This window comes from Limanda limanda, chromosome 3 (assembly GCF_963576545.1).
Source record: "Limanda limanda chromosome 3, fLimLim1.1, whole genome shotgun sequence".
NCBI classification, from domain to species: Eukaryota; Metazoa; Chordata; class Actinopteri; order Pleuronectiformes; family Pleuronectidae; genus Limanda; species Limanda limanda.
In genome coordinates, this window is record NC_083638.1 from 27,257,682 (window position 1) to 27,276,417 (window position 18,736).

The window sequence follows — 18,736 nt, forward strand, 5'->3', positions numbered from 1 at the left end:
TTGGGTTGTGACTCATATTGGTATTTAGGGAAATGAGCTGTGGACACACTGAGCAGTTAAACACAAACACAAAAAAATAAAAACAAGCCAAGACATTTATCAGGATCTATGCTCAGTCAACATGGCGTGAATGATAGGATGACAATGAAACTGAGAGACATTGACATTATACACCAGGACATGCTGGGAAGTTGCAGAGCAGGAAACAAAGTATGAAAAGATCATTGTTCATCTGAGAATAGCCATACAAAAAATAAAACAGGCAAAAAAAAGCATGGACAAGAAAGAGTGGAACCTATATTATTACATTGTGAGACATTTATTGATATAAATTAGTTGTCCCTTGGCTTTTAGTTGTCTGATCTAATGGGAAAAACCACAGGCAACATGTATGTTTTTGAAAAATAACTATATGCCTGTGTGGGTGGGTGTACAGTCCAGACGGTGGCGATAACGCGCCTCTGAGTCTGTTCTCTTACTCCCACTGAATACAAAAGAAGAATGAAGGTGGGACACCAAAGAAGAAGAACAGAGGAAAGAAGGAGGAAATCCCAAAGAAGAAGATCCCAAAGAGGAGGCGGAGGAGGTGTCCCTGAGGTGTCCCGGCGGTGGGAGCTGTGTCGTCATGGCGGTGTGTTGCTGCAGACGGGGACAGTAACACAACCATGATGAACGACATCATGGAGGAGCCGGAGAAGGACCCTCTGCTGGAGCCGCAGCCACAAGTTCAGTCGGTAAAGTCAGCTAACACGCCAGCTAGCCCGGCTAACGCTAGCCTCCACTCACAGACTGACCAGCCTCGCCTGTGATTGTGGTTTTGACAGCTCCTCAGATAAGGCGTGCCCACTCAATATTTGACTGTTACACTAAAGCGAAGTTTGGATTATTAATTATATATGGAGTGACATGTTTAACATTGTTGTCTCTGTCACCCTGCCTGGAGTTTTCTATTTTCATAAGTGCATGTGGCAGCGGAAATGTTGTTGTTTACTACTGGAGACCGACTTGAGCTGGATGTGAAAGATCACAAATTGTTGTTGATTTAAAACAAAGAGTTGTGGTCCTGTCATTTAGATTACACACGGAGTCGGTGACTTGGCTTCTGTAAGTGAACATAAGCTACAGATGTTTCTTTAATTTCTGCAACCCAAGGGGCCCAGTGGTGGAGCAAGACCTAAGGTGGCCGATGGAGGCATCAGGCCTCTGGAGAAGAGAGGACCTTACATCATGTCCAGAGTTCCAGCCATCCACCTCAAACTACGTAAGCAGTTTCTTGACTCATCCTATCCTATAATGCATTGTTATTATTGTTTTTATGAATTCAGCTGTGGTGAATATTGTCTTACGTTGCTTAAAATGGGTCAGAATTGAATGTGTGGCCAGCAGAACCTGAGTCGCATGACACTGAATGGCTCAGACGCCCTCATCACAGGGTTTCCATGGAAAAGCTTTTAACTTTTCATAATGTCGTTCACAACTTACTTCCATCAATTTCATGGCCCTGATGTCGTTATGTCATGTTGAACACAATGCACTGCTTTACTGTAAACTCAACAAATGTCTCCCTTACACTTGACTGACTGACTACAGACTCAGATTCCAACATTTAATTGCAGCTTCATAACACACTTTCTGCTCCCTTGAGGAAGTAATGCTGGATTTTGTGCATGGGGAGTCACCACAGTGTGAATCTGTCATGTGAGTTCTGAGTGATTTGTTGCATGAAGACACATGACAAATTCCACAGTCTTCTTTGTCTCTGTTCAAAACCTGTTCACGCTCAGTAATGTGTAAGGGAAAGGTAATGTGAAAATGAGCTGAGTTTATACCAAAGGTTTGTTGAATTGAAAAAAATTACTTTATAACCAGTTTTCATCAGTTTTAAGAAAATACTGTCGTTGAAATACATGATATATGACCCTTATGTAGCTACTTTTTTAAGTGTCTTTAGGAGTTTTCAGACAAACTCCAGACAAATGGGTCCAGACTTTCTCCAAAGTTTTCCTTTCACACATGCACAACGCAGCAGGATATTCAGTGCAAAGAAGCTTTCAAAATAGCAGCAAATCCTCTGCAGGAGGTCAGTGCATGTCTGAAATTGGCATTAGAAACCTCTTAGAGGGTTGGTGTGCACAATTCAGCAGGCATTCGAATAGACAATAATAAAATCTTGTTTCTAAATCCCCATAAGATTCTTCAAATGTAGTTATTGGATCAAGACTTGAAATTAAGTTTAATTGAGGTCAAAATCACTTGTTCGACTCCATGATTCTCAGGTTGTGTTGGATCATGGGAGAAGTACAACAGGAAAGACCAAGACATACTCATTTACACCGTGGATGTATTATACATAGGGATGGGCAATATGGCCTAAAACAAATATCGCAATATTTTTAGGCTATATCGCAATAAACAATATATATCTCGGTATTTTGAAATCTCCTCTAAATCCCTGTACAAATGTTAAATTAATAAAAATCCACAGGAAGTGGCTAAGCTAGCGGACGTTAGCCCTTCTGATGTCACTGAATGCGGTGTAAATGACCTTGTTTCGAGTCAAATATAAATGTCGGGGACTTCTGATCATTGAGCAGCTGTGGATGATTTTCAACTGTTCTTCAACAAAGTCACGGACCGTCTGCTTCACCTGAACACGCTTCTCATCTCACTGTGGAGCAGAGTGAGTGGGGGTGGAGCCCCAGGGTCTGTGTGTATGTAAACTTCAAGTTCAGAACTTCAGAAACACACAAGCGTCCACTCTCGCTGTAGTAAACAACACTCGCGTTCACCTTCATCACTGATTTGTTCGGTTCCACGTTCACAAAGAATATGAACACCACTTTCATAACCATCTCTAAACTTTGTCAACTCCGTGGGGCTCTTCACTTTTTTCCGCTTCCCTCCTCTCCTGATACAAAAATGTGCATGCACTCATGCGAGTTTTCTGGATGGGCGGGGGAGTGAGCTGTCTGCTGTTAGACAGGCATGAAGTGGAACTTCTGGTTAAAACATTCACGTGACAATTTGTACTTGATCTTCGAGATAGTCATTAAATACATCTCACATGGAACAAGCCGCGATATATATCGCCAACCCGAAATTATACAGTGCATTGAAAGCCGATGTTAGACCCAAATTATTGTCTCAGTTTGCATGTGTATCTTCAATGTGTTGAATCCTCCCAATTTCTGCAGAAAGAATCTAAAAAGCCTTATCATGAACTCAGTTTAGATGTGTAACCATCATATGTGGATGTCAAACCTTTACAAAGAAGACGTTGTTCTTGTTTTGAAATGTGTGTGTGCGGAGTATCATAAATGTTGAGTGCTACACTGAGCTGAGAATATTTTTTCAATTTCAGTGACACACTTCGGGACTGTTCGAGGCTTTACTAATAATATAGGGGTTCTCTGGAATTGCATTATAGTTTCAAAAAATGTCTCTTATTCTGATTATTTGTAGAGAAACACAGGGAGATGGCAAGAAAAGCACTGAAGAAGAAAGCCCTCTCACTAGGACCTCCGGTGACGCATCAGCCCAGACAAGGAGTCAAGAGGTGAGGAGAACAGGCCTGAGGGGTTAAGAGGAAGCTGCTGGTTGTCATGTCATGTCAGCATAATGGAGGAGACGCTTGTTTTCCAGCAATTTTTACTTTCTTTGTCTCTCTTTTTAGGACGGTGAAATATAACAAGGGCTACGCTGCTTTGAGTCAGCATTCTGAGGACACTCTGGTTGCACTGGACTCAGACAGGTAAGATTACACCAAGCATAGGTGTGATACTGTTGGTGAATACCTACTATACATTCAATTGAATCTTAAGCCGTTTTCTGCGGAGGATCTCTGGAAAAATCGGGTCAGGACTATCTCCGCAGTTTGTCTTAAACACATGCAAAACACAGCAGGAGCTTCTCCGCTCTGATGAGTTAAAAAAATTAAATAAATTCCTCTGCAGGATTCATATTCAAGTGAGAGGTTGTGCAGCTGGCAGAGGCAGGAAGTAATGTATTCATACCGCTGCGAACATCACAAGATCTTGCTCACAGCACATTGACGAAAACGTCGGCTCTTATAACCACAAACTGTCATGACAGCTTCATCTGTGTCTTCTACGTGTATGTATGTGCACTCATGACCACAACTATCTGCAGATGGAGCCCTGCTGATAACTCCCAGACAAAGGGTAACCCAGCATTTGCTTTTAGAGCCCCCACGTTGTGGAATTTACACACATTGAAGTTGGATTAATTCTCTAGCTTCTTTTAAATGCTGCCTTAAAACTTTTCATCTTATGAAAGCCTTTACAAATGGTGGACATTGAGTTCCTATTTAGACTGACTGTTCCCATTTGTTTATTTATATAATTCTATCGATTTTATTGTTCTCTATTCTATAATAATGGTTATTATTATGATACTTGTGTAGGCAGGTTAAAGAGGACAGAGTTGCAGTTTCCTTGTTGTTTGTGTTGATGGACATGTTTCGAAAGATTTCAATTCTTTACATCAGAATGACAGAACCTGTCCTACTTGTCTGTGCAGTGATGAAGAGATCGATTTTGAGCAGTATTCCTCCGGGTACTCTTCAGCGGAGGTGAGTCAGCCCCATGGCACGTTCTTCAGATGCATTCAGATGGCTACAACTGTGTGGTTGTGCCAAGATTTATTATTACCTAAACATGTTCAAAGATAATTTGTGTTTCTATCAAGGCTCTGTGTTTTCAATTTTGCATTTTCGTCTTTGTGGCCTCTGTCTGATCAGAGAACCATAAAATTATGCAAATTTACATTTATTTAATAAGTAAGGGGTTAACATGGGCCAGTAATAGAAAACAGCACAGACACGTTATCATGTGTATAACTGTACATGAAACAGATAGTGCTGGAGTTCGATCTTGTTTGTGTTTGTATCCATTCATACATTTAGTAAGAATCATGTATACCGAGTTACCTGAGCATGGGGAAAAAATGGGCCTCAGGCTATTTCTTAACCTTAGATATGTGGTTAGAGTTGTGTACTCCATCTCGAGTTTAGATACAGTTTTACCTGTTATCTCACATTTTAGTTGAGTAACTGAACAATTTGCATAATTCCAAAACAAACACACTCAATATGTGTTAAAGGTGCCTGGGAAGGCTCAAAATCATAGACACCAATAGATGACAGATGTTTACTACCCAGTTTGCTAACAACACCAGATAACTTGACGTACTGGTAACCTAACCTGAACAGAAGTCAGCTGGGTTCAGTCGCAGAGAGTTATTTTCTTCATTTGGCGACTAAACACCTTTTGTAACAAAGTTTGATTCAAAAGAACAGAGACGGTAAACATATGGACCTCAGTGAGATGTTGATCAGGTTCAACCAGGTTACTCTGCGATGACTGTGTGTCACCGAGGTTCCCTTTGCTCTCCAGGTCCACCCTGATTTAAGCAAGCAGCTGCTTCAGGACGGCTACCGCCTGGACGAGATCCCTGATGACGAGGACCTGGACCTGATTCCGCCCAAAGCCATGGGCTCCTCCATGTGCTGCTGCTCTGAGGGCCCGTCTTGCTCCATGCAGTGATGCTGCTATCCTGACTCAAACCCCTGCGAGGTCTGGTTCCAGTTCAAGTTGCTGTCTCAGGTCACTGGTGCCTGAGGCCTTCTTTCTAACCCAGCTCCCCCGCTGCGCTGCCTGAGGACCTTCAGCCCTGAAGCCAAAACTCCTGTTGATGCAGGACTGCGTGCACCGAAACGCTCGACCCACAAGATGTGGCAGATGGATGTAAGAACAAGCCTTATCCACTGTGACCCCAAAGCTCTAGCTTTTTTCTATTTTTTTTTTTTATCAACCTACAGGAACCTTTACTATGCCACTGAGTGGGAGAGAAATTCATCATTTGGGACACGTCTGTGTTGATCCAGTGCAGTTCTGGATACCGTTGTTTCCTCTGGTTAACAGGTTTAAGCACGACATAGTGTATTGTGTTTTAATGAATATGATTTTTTTGTTATGTTAACTTACTGCTATTTGAAGCAACTCAAATCACCCCTAACATTACCTGACTACTTGTAATTATTTGTTTTATGTCTCTATCTTCAAAAATATTGTTTGATTTTTATTCCAAAATGAGATGACCACCATTATTATTATTAATATTATTTGAACAAAATAACCACATCAAATAACAGCGGAAATAATATGATTTTCAATCTAACCAGAAGACTGAATCGACATAGGATGTGTTGTGTTGGGACTGACTCCTTCATTTCTCATAATAATAATACGATTTTTCACTTGCTGAAAGATTTATTATTATTATTATTAAGAGGTTAGAATAGAATAAACCCGGCACTCGCAGATAATCGAAAGCCAGGATTAGTTTGTTCTGCTAGTTTCCTATGATCTGACTCTTTGTGTCAAAAATATGAAAACAACTCATGATTGATACATGTTGTCTTTGAGTACAATACTCTTACAAAGTGAAATATCCATTGTTGGATTAATACCTACACTTAACCAAAATGTTACACACGTTTAAATGGCAGAAAATGTAAGCAGATAAGTTACTGAAGTGCTTTGACAGAACAACTGATATTTGGGCTAAGTCAGACTCTATATTGTATAAATAAGTTTCATTCCAGGAAAAAAATATCTTCCAAATAAGCTGCTACAAAATAGACGTAAAAACTACAAATAGTAGGATTCCAGTTAAAGTCACCGTATGACATATATGTATGTGGTAAGATGTGTGTACGTTTAAATTCTAAAAAGTTTTTTGTTTATTTGATTTTGCTTTAGAAAACAAATTGTCATAGATTAAGTCAAGAAGAGGTTGCTGTTTTTTGCCAAGATTGATATGTAGCATTTTAAGAGTTACATCAGATCATGGATGGGATATTAATCTGAAATGTGTCTTTGTGGACACCAGACCAGAGTTATATTTTATTTATTTTTTTAATATTAATTTGTTGACTACAATAAAAACAAATAGGTTTCACGTTCAAAACAATAAAACCAGATTACCATAGAATGGAAGTAAATGGGTACCTCTGTTTACAGTATGTACAACTTTATGAACAATAATTCATATCCTTCTTAGTTTGTGTTACTGTCTGTTTTTGTTTCTTACACAATAGACACAAATATGTGCCTAAAATAGCCGTCTTTATAATATTATTTTTCCACTTAAAACAATCTGTTGTCTCATGTTACAACCTGTGTCATATTAAACTATTGGGGTTTATTTTGAAACTGGGCATTAACAGAAAATGTTTAATTTCAGAGCAGAGCAAGTGACAGTGTTCACTTTTCAGGGGATGTCTTTGTGTGTGAGTGTGCAACCAGCCTTTCACATGCATTAGTAAAATATATACAAATAAAAAAATGGAAATTGCACAACTGTTGAAGTGCATAGAGGATTTAAGTCACAACAAATGTGTGACCATTGTTATACTTGCACCACACTGTCTTAGGCTGTGAGGTTAACTGTCTTATGAAATGATGTAGCTGACCACTTGAGGGTTAAAACTGGAAAGAGTTTGACATTGTGTGCTAGAAAAAAGCTGCAACCTTGATCTGTACTCTGCAGTGTCAGGAACAACTCTCTAATCCATCAAGTCTTTGCAAAGAAAACGCCTGACATTGAAAATGTTAGAACAGTAACATGAGCAATGTACTTTATCTCCGTGGTTGTAATGTAGGCCATTTAGGAATAAAGGCTGATTCCACGCTTACACTAAGTGTAGAATCAGTGATGAAAAGTGTATCAACCCCCGCGGCGCCCGGATCTGCATGATGCTCTTCATGTACATTAAAATATTGCACTTAACATTAACACCAGTGGTCAGTAGCATGTACACTTGACTTACCTGTACTATGCAACTATTGGGACAATCTGCTTGTTATACAACATTGTGACAATAATGGCATAAAGTGTTATTAAATGCTAAATGCAATAACTTCATTTTGTTATTTTATGATGGTGAACACTAATCTTTTTTTATTTGATTGTACTGTGCATTGGTTCATTATTAAAAAAAAATCACTTATCTAAAATCCCATGTGTTTTATTGTTATTATATTCCTTAGTATTCATTTTTTCATCGATGCCTGTGTGCAGAGGTCATCATAGGTCAATGAAGCGTTTCCATCATTCCAAATGAGTAGGGTGAATTATGAACGTGGCAATTGTTGCTACCTTAAGGGGGCAGCATGGAGCTACGATACAGGTCCAATGAGACATGATAGGAGGCACCTTCCATCACACTACAGCACTATATGTCCTTTTAACATTACATCATGATCACTGCCATGTTGTGCAGCAATCACAGAAAGACACGATACTGTGAGTGTTGGAGAATTTAGTGAGGTAAACAAAGCACACTTCCTGTTATAAAATATGTCTTTAAAACAAATATACATTCCCTGATGGATATCAATGATAACGTATATGTATAGATTAAGATATTGAGGTAGTCAACATATCTGGTAGTATGTGAGTTCGAACCTAATTCAAACACCTTTAAACTATTTAAACTGCTTTAGGTTTAGGTTTTCTTTAGCTTTTCATCTTAACCATGTGGGGTAGAAGGCCCCTCACAGCCACAAAGACTAGAATAACAAATTAAAGAGTTTGAATGGATCGGGCGGAACTATTGGATGAAGAAGAGGTGAGGAGGCCACTGGGACTTGTTGCTGTCGCTGGGCGGGCCCACTGCTGCTGGTGCGGGGGGTGTCAACCTGAGGGGGAGAAACACGACTGGTGAGGGGAGTCACCTCAGCGCTGCGAGAGACATGAGACCGGGCCGCTCTGCTGTCGGTGCCTGTTCCGCTCAACGAGAACTGCAGGGAGGCGTCCGCGGGGCCAGGAGACAGGCAGAGTGAGCCGAGACATCCCCTGCGAGGAGGACACGAAGAAGAAGAAGGAGACGAAGAAGAAGAAGAAGGAGGAAACCACTGGAGAGTCTCTGCGCTCGCGGATCAGTCGCAGTCTGCGGGTGCACTCCGCCTCCCGGCCGCCCCCCCCCCCTTCCTCCTGCGTGGGCGCGCGTGCGTGTGTTTACAAGCGTGCGAGACGAGCGTCAGGAACGAGGGAAGGAGAAGGACGAGAAGAAGAAGAGGAAGAAGGATAAGAAGAAGGAGGAGGATACAAGCCAAGGAAAGGAAGGAGGGATGGTGGACAACTCCAACAGTAGCAAGGCGCAAATGGTGAGTCTCGGTTCCCCTCTCTCTCTCTCTGTAGTCACTCGGGTAGAGAGCGAGAAGAGTCATTCAACTTCACGTCAGGTTTTCTACAGGAGACAGAACAGACTTGCTGAGCGCACTCGACCTAAATGGTGGGTTCTTCTTCACGTTTCTTCCTCAGCCTCGCAGCGACACGGCGGAGTGTTCTCACACATGAACGTGCTAGTTCAGCCGGTTTTGTGCGTCAACTTATTCCTGCTGCTCCGCGTAGGTTATCTGCGCTTTTTGAGGATGTGGCAAGCAGCCAAATGCGGAAAAGGTGTACTTTTCCTTTTTTCAGTTCGAGCTGAGCTGGTTTGACTCTTCTGTTTGGGTTAACTTGTCCAATAGTCAGTTTATCCTCTTTTTCCATTTAGCGAACCCTGAAGTTTTGGACTGGTTCGAAGCAGTTTACTGGTGTTCAGCTTTAGCTCCACGAGTGACCGGTTTACAGTAGTTACTGTAGTTGAGCGTTCCGTCCACAAATCTGCGTTCTTCTGTTTTCTGTTCGATCAACTAACAGAAACACTTCAACTGAATTTAAATGTCTTATTTCATTTTGTATCATTTCTTGTTTATTGTAGTCGGTTCCTATAATATTATAGTGTCGCAGATCTATGTGCGTGGACTCACTTAAACCTTCAACGTGTCCATTAGAATTTAATTTTTTTGAAACATTTATGTATGCTTTCCTGTGTAATGAGCCTTTTGACATTAGTTACTGTGTCATTGATCATTTCGGTTTTTTTTTTAAACATGCTCGGTTGTTTGTTTTAGTTTAGATGTAAATGTTGAGGGCTGACTCTTCCAGGGAGCATTGCATATTTTCTCCTTCAATGTGAGCAAATAAAGTTCAGATTTATGACTGTGATGCTGCAGATTTTCCAACTTCGTCAGTGGCACGTAATCAAGATCCTCTGGTTCCAATGTGGACTATAGTGATAGAATGCAAGGAGTTATAATTTAGTAGATTTTTATTACAATTATCCACATTTCACCATGTGAGGATATGCTATTTTTTTTGTTGGAGGGGGGTGCTGCATGTGCCTGACTCCATCCTCTATAATGAGATAAAGGGGTAATTAGATTTCCGTTTGTGGTAGGTCATCCATAACTCCTTCTCTTCCTCCCACAGCCCAGTATGTCACAAGAGCCTGGTGTGGCCTTTCCTCAGAGCACCTCTACAGGGGGGATGAAGCTGGAGGCAGTGATGGAGCAACTCCAGCGCCAACAGCAGGCTCGACTTGAAATGGAGCGCAAGGAGAGGAAGCTGCGAGAGGCCCATATCATGTATGCCCAGCAGGTTGCTGCCCAGCAGGCCATCCTGGCAGCCGCCCGGGCTTCTGGGGCCACGTTCATGGGCAAAAGCCTGGCCGGAGTCATCCCAGGAGGCGGGTTGCCTCCCCGGGTTTCCAATCAGAGCAGTGTGGACTCCGAAAGAGAGGACGATGAGGACAGAGGCCGTGATTCGGGGGATGAGGATGACGACAATGAGATGATGGAAGGAGACGAGGGCAGTGATGAGGATGAGGGAAGTGCCAGTGGTCTGGAGTTCCTTCGCAAGCAGACCCTCGCTTTGCAGCAAAGCGCCGCCCGCATCCCTTCCCGTCCATTTGGCAGCTACTCTGCTTCGGCCCCCCAGAGGGCTGCGTCGCCCCCTATCAGAGTGAAGCAGGAACCTGACGAGGGCCTGTCTCCTGCCGGGCCTCACTCAGCTACCTCTCCTAATGGACAGGCAGACTGGGGGTTTGAAGATCACTTCAGACAGGTTAGTGCCCTGCCTCGGCTCCTTGTCACACAGTTCCCTCCCTATTACATTAGGTCCTGTTATGGTCTTTTGCCAGTTGTGTCTTCAAACCCCATCTTGTGTTTTTGTGTTTATTAAACCAGGATTACCTCATCTAGAATGCCAATGCCCCCCTCTCTCAATAACTCACTCTCTTAAAAATCTTTCTTTTAATTTAAAATGTTTATGCAGTCACACAAAAAATATGTTGTACACCACTCTCCCTTTGAGTGTTCTGTTTGATTTCCCAGTCTAGCCTCCTACTGTGAGTGACTGCTTAATCTTGACTGTTGGACAAACCTCTCCAGCTGTATCTTTGTGAAACACTTCAAATCTCAGCGGAGGGTTGACCGCCAATTGGCTTTTGTGGCAAAAAATCCTCGTAAGTGAGTCCTGGCAGCAAGCCAGGCTGAGGCGTAATGTGTTCACGCTCACTAGTTCTCTCCCTCTGCACTCACATTGTGTGTGTGTGTGTGTGTGTGTGTGTGTGTGTGTGTGTGTGTGTGTGTGTGTGTGTGTGTGTGTGTGTGTGTGTGTGTGCGTGTGCGTGTGCGTGTGTGTGTGTGTGTGTGTCTCTCTCTCTCTCTCTTTTCAATCACTGTTGGCACTTGAATCAGGCTGGGCCTTGGCTCTGATCCAGGTAGCAGAGTCAGGCTATGCAGGCTGTGAGGCTGTGGGTGGTTGGCCGGGTGAGCACGAGGATTTTTGTTGGGTGGGAAAGTTGGATGTAGTACACAGAAGCAGCCCCTTGAGCCCCCACCCCAAGAGTTTTGGATGTGTGCCAAGTGCACTTTCTTTTGAAGGTAAATATTGCCTCAGCACAGTGTTACAGAGCGCCGGAATGCCAACTGAGAACCAAGCTGAGCTACATGTGGTTTAGCATCATACCTTGGCACATAGCAAGTTAAAGACAGCTCAACTGCCTGAGGATGATATAAAAAGCCTTTGTTGCACAAGAGTGTGCAGTGTCAGAGGACATATCTGTGCTTGATCACTGGGCGGAGGGTGCAGGACTATCATGTGTCGGGATTTTATTACTGTCTATTTAAAGGCAAATGTCTTTGAATGGTTGTTCTCTACACCACATTGCCAAATTTAGCTGTGGAGCATGTTCATAGGGTACTGACACGCAGCAATTATGAATGAATAGAAACTTATATATAATAAAGTGGATTGCACATAAGCCATTGAATTACACATATAATTGTTAATTAATTAATAATAGGTTAATTAATTAATTAATTAATTCATATTGTACATATAAGTGAGTTAATGGGCGTGCTATAGATGATATAACATTACTCCATACAATATGATCATTGTATGAAGTGGAGTTTCACTGCGTTGGCTGCTTATTGTTTCCAGAGGTGTTAGAAAGAGTTGGGAGGGGGGGGGGGGGGGGCATTATACTGTGGCCTTGTGTGAATGTTGTCAGAGCAGAATATCACTGCAGCAAAGTTGTAGCTGACCAGTGCCCTATCTGTGGCCTGGCGTCTTTTATGAGGAGCGGCAGGCTGAGCCTGGGGGGGTTGGGCAGGCATTATGGGATGAAAATTGGTCTGGCCTTTTTTTGTTTCCTCTCTTTTATCTTTCCTGTCATTATGTCAGCTCTGCAGTATTTAATGACTGCTCATCTCTTCAGGCAGTTTCAGGTTGCACTGCTGTAGGGGGAGGGGGACAGTGGATTTTTGATGTCATTGTCTTCAAGGGGCCAGAGACAAGCCTGGCAGATGCCACAAATACCGAGCTCCCCCTGTAATAACAGGGGAAGCACATTTATTGCATACTAAAAGTAGTGACAGAGAGGAGATGACTGGCTCAGGAAACAAATGTATGTAAAACCATTTACATTAACATTTACATTTCATTTAGCCACTCACACTGGGTGGATTCAAAGCACCCTGTGTGTGTACGGTGTGGCCACTCTGATCAGAGATACTGACCTGGTGTTGAGCAAACCAGGTTTTTAACATGACACAAAAACACTAATAATGTCCATTTACTCATTCATCTAGATTTCAAGCAAATTAAACTGTACTGATTTATGGTTCTGAGACAATGTATAGGACATGTACAACACAATGTTGCCCATATATGAAAAGACAGTGTATAGCTCTGTAGCAGCACCTATTCAAATTAAGTTTTATTCAGCAGCAGCACTTGACTGACAACCATTTGATTGGTGTGACTTGTCGTCCTTTACTCCCGAGTGTTTGGGGTGTATGTGAGTGGCGAGGGTCCATACAGGTCAGATTGGGGGTTGGCCGGACATGGGTAACCAGTGTTTTCATGTCAGTGATGTATGTGTGGTGACCTCATCCTTGTCTTAAACAGCAGAGTAAATAATTGTCAAACAAGGGGACAGACAAAGCCGTCACGTGGGGTGGACAACTGGCCGGCCTCAGCACTCTGGCCTCCACCATAGTGGGACAGAGGCTCTATGACCTCTGTAATCCCCCCACCCAACCCCTCCTGCTCACACACACGTCCACAGACCCCTATGCTCCTTGTGATCGTTGCTCTGTGATTAATTGAGTTTTAATCATGCCTGCAAAGCACAGATTGTGTCTTATGTCCTATATATACTGGTGTGATTGCTTCCGTTGGATCGGCTGGATGTAGCAACTGAGCAGAACTCTGTGGTACGCTACAGGTGGTGTGTGAATACCATGGCTTTCGCTTACAAATGATACTTTCTCAAGCCATTTGCTCCTTTTGCAGTCTGCCGTTTGACAAATGAGACAAAATGGAGACTGAGCAGAGCATGTCTACATTTGCATGGCTGTTATAACAAAGGCAGAGTGATGACAAAAGCGCAAGACATAGAAAAGCTATACTCATACTAGCACTTCTGTCATCACATCACAGGGCTGACTTGTAGGGTTTAGGAGTGCTACCAGGCATGCAGCCAAGTGTTCAGTTGATGTGTGGGTGGCCACATTTTAATTGTTTCTAAGTGGAGATATGGTGCTCTTGTGTAATGATATTGCATCACTCACGGAAGAAAATTACATCATCAATATGTTGCATTACACAATATGTTTTGTCTTTTTCATAGCTTTAATTGTGCTACAGCAAAGAGCTTATATAACCAACTGCTAGCTAATGTATTTACGAGGCTCAATTACAAGGAGCTGAATAATAACCTCCTGCATGCCTGATAAGATTAATACTTTTTCATTTCAGTCTGGAGATTCTGAAAACCTGAAAAACCGGAAAACCTTTTCTTCAGTCTTTTCAGAGAAAGTAAATCAGTGCAACAGGAGAGCTCACTTTTTCTTTGAGGCAAGAGAGAAGAAGGTAGATATAGTCATGGCTGACTTGAACTTTTAACACCGTAAAAGAGGTGGCCAACCAGACAACAGTGGTCCAATTCAGTTTTCTGTGAGTGACTGGGCATCTGTATCGGTTGAGCCCTGCCATCACTTGCCACCCGCGGAGCCGCTGCTGCTGCTGAGATACTGAAGGCTGCCTATCTGTTGGGCCAGTGCTGTTGCATAATTTAGCTGTCGCCCCAGCAACACGCCGGCCAGGAAGTGGGGAGTTACACGGCTGCAGCGCAGAGATCGATACGAAATGTTTGTGAGCTTTTAGAAGCAGAAATGTTTTCATTCATTTTTCATGGATCGTTTATGATAAATAAGGAGGATATTTGTATTTTGTAGATGGATTCAACGTTTTCATTTTGGCAGTGTAATGTGGAACAAATGATGACGCAAAAGTGAAAAAACAAAAGAAAATAATACGAATGATAATAGGGGGGGGGGGGCACATACACACACACACACACACGTAGAAGACGCTCTCTGCCTGATGTGCATCCTGTACACGCCAACCTGACCTGGTTTCTGCTTTCGGGGGGTTGTGTTGGTGTTTCACATACCATAACTGTCAGTGGGTTTTAAATGGTGTACTTAGTCTTATTCCGTTTACTGGACTTCCTGTTATGCTGATGTAATAAAGCTGGAATTACAATCTGATCCCTGTTTGTTCAAACCGCTTGCAAATGGAGGTCATTCAGCTGAGGTGCATTAAACCATGTGGCAGTGCAGTAGAACAAGTGTGAGACCTGTATTATCTGATCTCCGAGATTCAGACAATGTTAAAGGTAAATAATAAACAATAAGTCAGCACTTATTATCAGTTATTGTTTACTAAAATTGAAATGCAAGGACTTTTGAGCATAATGAGGAAAAGTTAACCAATAAGCCACTGTAATAGAAAAAAAACAAGCTTGGTAAACCAATATAAAATGAGGTTCCTTGGCGTTGTGTGTTAAGGAAAATAGACTTGTAATTTAAATGTTAGTGTATTCCTGATACATACTTTCTCTTTTCATTTTTTCTACTGGATGTCTTCAATTCTGCACCAGGTTCTTCCTCATCTGGTTGACTTCATTACTACAAAATGATATTACCAATGACAGTTGTGATTAATGGCCTTGACAGTAAATGGTTAACCTCATTTCTAAATTCCACCCCCCACCCCTTAGCCAAAACACTGATCTCAATGCAGATGAGGTTGGTTAAGGTGTCTGATTCTTGTTGTATTCTTCATCAAGATTTCAACTGACCTGCCATTTATGTCTCAGTTCTTGCTTTCATGTCTTATAACTGTTTAATCGGAAAAACTTCTACTATTCAACTTATATTTAAATTTTTTCAGGTTTGTGGCTTAATCGCTTCACTTTTTATGCATTCAAATTCCTTATCCCATTCATAAAGCAAGTGTCCATTACCAAGTATTCAGATGGAAATTCCTCCTTCGAAGAAACAAGATCCTCTGGCTAAAAAGTCCAAATGAAGAGAGAAGGCCAGACTCAATATTGGTCTGGCTTTTCTGAGATGGCGAGAGCTGCTTAACAGTTTTCTGTACCTGATTCGGAACTGGCTTTTCTTCTCCTCACCATCATAAGTAACTCAAATCTTTCATAATATGTTCCATGTTTGAGTAGGCAAAAGATCATTCGTTGACTTGTGATATTATGAATTTGTCCGGCAAATGTAGTTCTTTGCGGGGGCAGCTCTCAGGGAGTCTTAAGTCAGTTGTGCTTCTGGTTGTGTATTTAGTGGAAGCTCTTGCTGTGCTTTACAACACCATGCTGGGACCACCAGTCTGGCAGTGGGGCAGAAAAAGCATTTGCTTTGATCAGAGATTTAGTTTGCATCGTGCAACTTGTAGTGGAAGTGAATATCATACATACAACCCCTTTCTCACTGGTCAAAAACACTAACACCCACTAGCATCTGGCTTTGTCTGCAAAGCGAATGGATACAATTGGTTTTCACTCCCAGGTCAAATGACTCTGCTGTACACGTTGGTTTTAATCAGCTCCGGCTCTGATTGGCAGTGTTAGAAACGTGCCACTTGAGTGAACAAACTAATTTGACAGTCCAGCAAGGTGAGAGAGCAGTTTTAGTGTGTTCAATTATAATGCACCAGGGGGGGGGAAACTAGAGAGGCAAGTACTACTGTACTGGCATTGGGTAATGGCTCAATCTATATGGGTTTTTTTAACTGCACATACCCACTAATTTTGGTCTGAAAGAGGTAAACGTATACACACCTTTTAATGTTAAAGTTGCAATGTGTTAAGTTAAAAATAATTAAATAAGAAATAAAAGCTCTTTATGTTAGAAACAATTTTATTTTGGCATATATCCTCCTATTCAATGTGAAAGTTACAAAACACTGTTTTTATGGTGTGTTTTGGTAGTCCAGAGTTTTTTACACACTGAGCTGCAGTGTTTACATATTCATGTATACGGTGCAATCCTCTGGGACTTCTCAGTATTTGTTTGTAGTTCGGTGCTGTGTGAAGCTTGCTTTGCCTCATTAACAGCTGACCTCGGACGGTCAGGTTGGATGGAGGCGACTGGGCTTTCAGATCTGGATTGCCCTTTTTAATGGCATTTTTCTGATTGATGTTATGTATTTTTCACTTCCAGTTTCCAGTAGAGCTCCAGTAGAGGCAACATGGGGACATTTAAAAGTCTGAAACATTAAAAGTCTGTATATCCTTATCACTACGTTAGAATGTAGTCATTTGAAAATCAGGGGTAATTTTGCTGCATTTGGCCTCCAAATCCTACTGGTGAGAATTTTTGCACCCAAGTGTTTTTTTGAAAGTTTTTCTCTTCCAAATGTCAGTTTATCGAAGGTGTAACAATCCTCGTATAGAACAAGCTTCATTTTGTGCTGACCTGCACTTAACAGCCATGTGTGGAAGATTTCCCGTGCCCAGAAATAGAGGTATTGAATTTAGTAGGGAGATGAAGGGGGAGGGAGAGGGAGGAGGAGGAGATGCTGTGTAAGAGGGGTTAGTGGTCTGGCTCAACACTACTACACTGCCCCACCCAGAGGAAACATTCCAGACGGAATTAAAGAGTTAACTCTTCAAACAGTGAACATTCCCACCGGGGGCTCCCAGCAAGAGTTGGATGGGGGTAGGTGGGTGGGTGGGTGTGCGTGTCCGTTTGGTAGTTGGTAGTTGGTAGTTGGGACCCTGATTGGTGATCTTTCAATTCATTTCACTCAGTGTCGCAGTGGTTGTAAAAGAAAAAAGCCAAAGTGTCTGAATGGGAGGAGCTGGATGGGAGGGCCCACTGGTGTAAGCAGAGACACTTTTTTATTTGTCTGAGCCCCAGAGGGCACATCTGCTGCTGGCAGACGGGAGGAGGCTTCTCCTGGTGGGACCAGTCCCCTCACCTCTGCCACATCACAGCCTGGTCAAACAGTGTGAACTACAGTCTGTGGTGATGATTCCACGATCTGCAAACCAGACTTCATGATTTAGATTGTCAGGTTTTTAACTCTTGGATTAATTGTGCTGGACCCTTAAGGGGATCTTACAGTTCATCAAAATGAGAAATGGTTTAGTCTAATGGTTACATTTTCACCACACAGTGATACTCTGGGTTGAAATATAAACCACAAAAAGCATCTTAGATGGAGAATACTTGGACCAAGCCTCTCTCAAGTGGAGCTCTGTGGTCCTGTAGTTTGAAAACATTTAGCATCTTGCATTTCAAAGTGTTTGTGCCACACTGAGACTTATACACCATGGCTTATACCTCTTTATATGCATATTTTTCAAACGTGGATACACATCCTAAAAATTTGAATGTTTGACATCACAAATGAAAAACTTCATAAACTCTCTTGTTAAGGTTTTTTTTTTACCAGTGGGAAAGGGGGCTTGTGATACCACATTAGCATTTTTACTTGTCCAGATTTTATTAATTTAGAAAAGACATTCATACTTATCTCATAGTTAGGCTATCACTACTTCACATGTATCTCTTTAAAACTGTGTACCTTGCGGTAAAATCCAGAAAATTGGATACTGAGTTTAGACAGGGTTTGCCTTTCACACATGCACAACACAGTGGAAGGTTCTCTGAACAGACGCGTTCACAGAAAAAGTCCTCCGTTATTCAGGCGAGGGGTGCAGCAGACAGAGGCAGGAAGTGACATATTAACTCCGCTGCAGAGATCACGTAATTTTGTTTGCAGCATCTCGACCCCGTTAACTTTACATTGTTGTTGGTCTCTTCTACGTGTATGACACCACGTTTTCACCGGGAGTTTTTTGTTTTTGTCATTTTTTTTTCATTTTTGCATCTGTCGTGTGTTAGTAAGGTCATCCAACCCCCACTCCCTCCTGGTGAACCCAGCAGGGGATCCCCTGCTGGGTTCACACATTGACTTCTCCTGGATCTCTACAGACATCATACTAGGAGGC

General features: G+C 42.2%; 2 protein-coding genes across 2 annotated transcripts in view; both read left to right on the forward strand.

The window, feature by feature from the left end:
• The first annotated feature begins 536 nt into the window (after positions 1-536).
• On the forward strand, positions 537-8,019 carry fam219b (family with sequence similarity 219 member B). The gene is made up of 6 exons (XM_061067910.1): positions 537-734; positions 1,153-1,261; positions 3,463-3,556; positions 3,674-3,751; positions 4,540-4,591; positions 5,415-8,019. Exons 1-6 carry the CDS (start codon positions 666-668, stop codon positions 5,562-5,564), a joined length of 552 nt encoding a protein of 183 aa, XP_060923893.1. The 5' UTR covers positions 537-665; the 3' UTR covers positions 5,565-8,019.
• Positions 8,020-8,785: 766 nt separating this feature from the next.
• The window catches only part of LOC132998663 (AT-rich interactive domain-containing protein 3B-like), a 47,871-nt gene continuing 37,920 nt past the window's right edge, over positions 8,786-18,736 (forward strand). The window contains exons 1-2 of the mRNA XM_061068394.1: positions 8,786-9,191; positions 10,342-10,974. Of these exons, the coding sequence (XP_060924377.1) occupies positions 9,156-9,191; positions 10,342-10,974 (669 nt within the window). The 5' untranslated portion in view covers positions 8,786-9,155. The remainder of the gene's footprint in view (positions 9,192-10,341; positions 10,975-18,736) is intronic.

Bases quoted from the DNA above. Each gene is read 5' to 3' on its own strand.
- fam219b (XM_061067910.1), top strand. From the start codon at position 666: ATGATGAACGACATCATGGAGGAGCCGGAGAAGGACCCTCTGCTGGAG. The intron at 1,262-3,462 runs GTAAGCAGTTTC...GATTATTTGTAG, and splicing joins AGCCATCCACCTCAAACTAC to AGAAACACAGGGAGATGGCA. The intron at 3,557-3,673 runs GTGAGGAGAACA...CTCTCTTTTTAG, and splicing joins CCCAGACAAGGAGTCAAGAG to GACGGTGAAATATAACAAGG.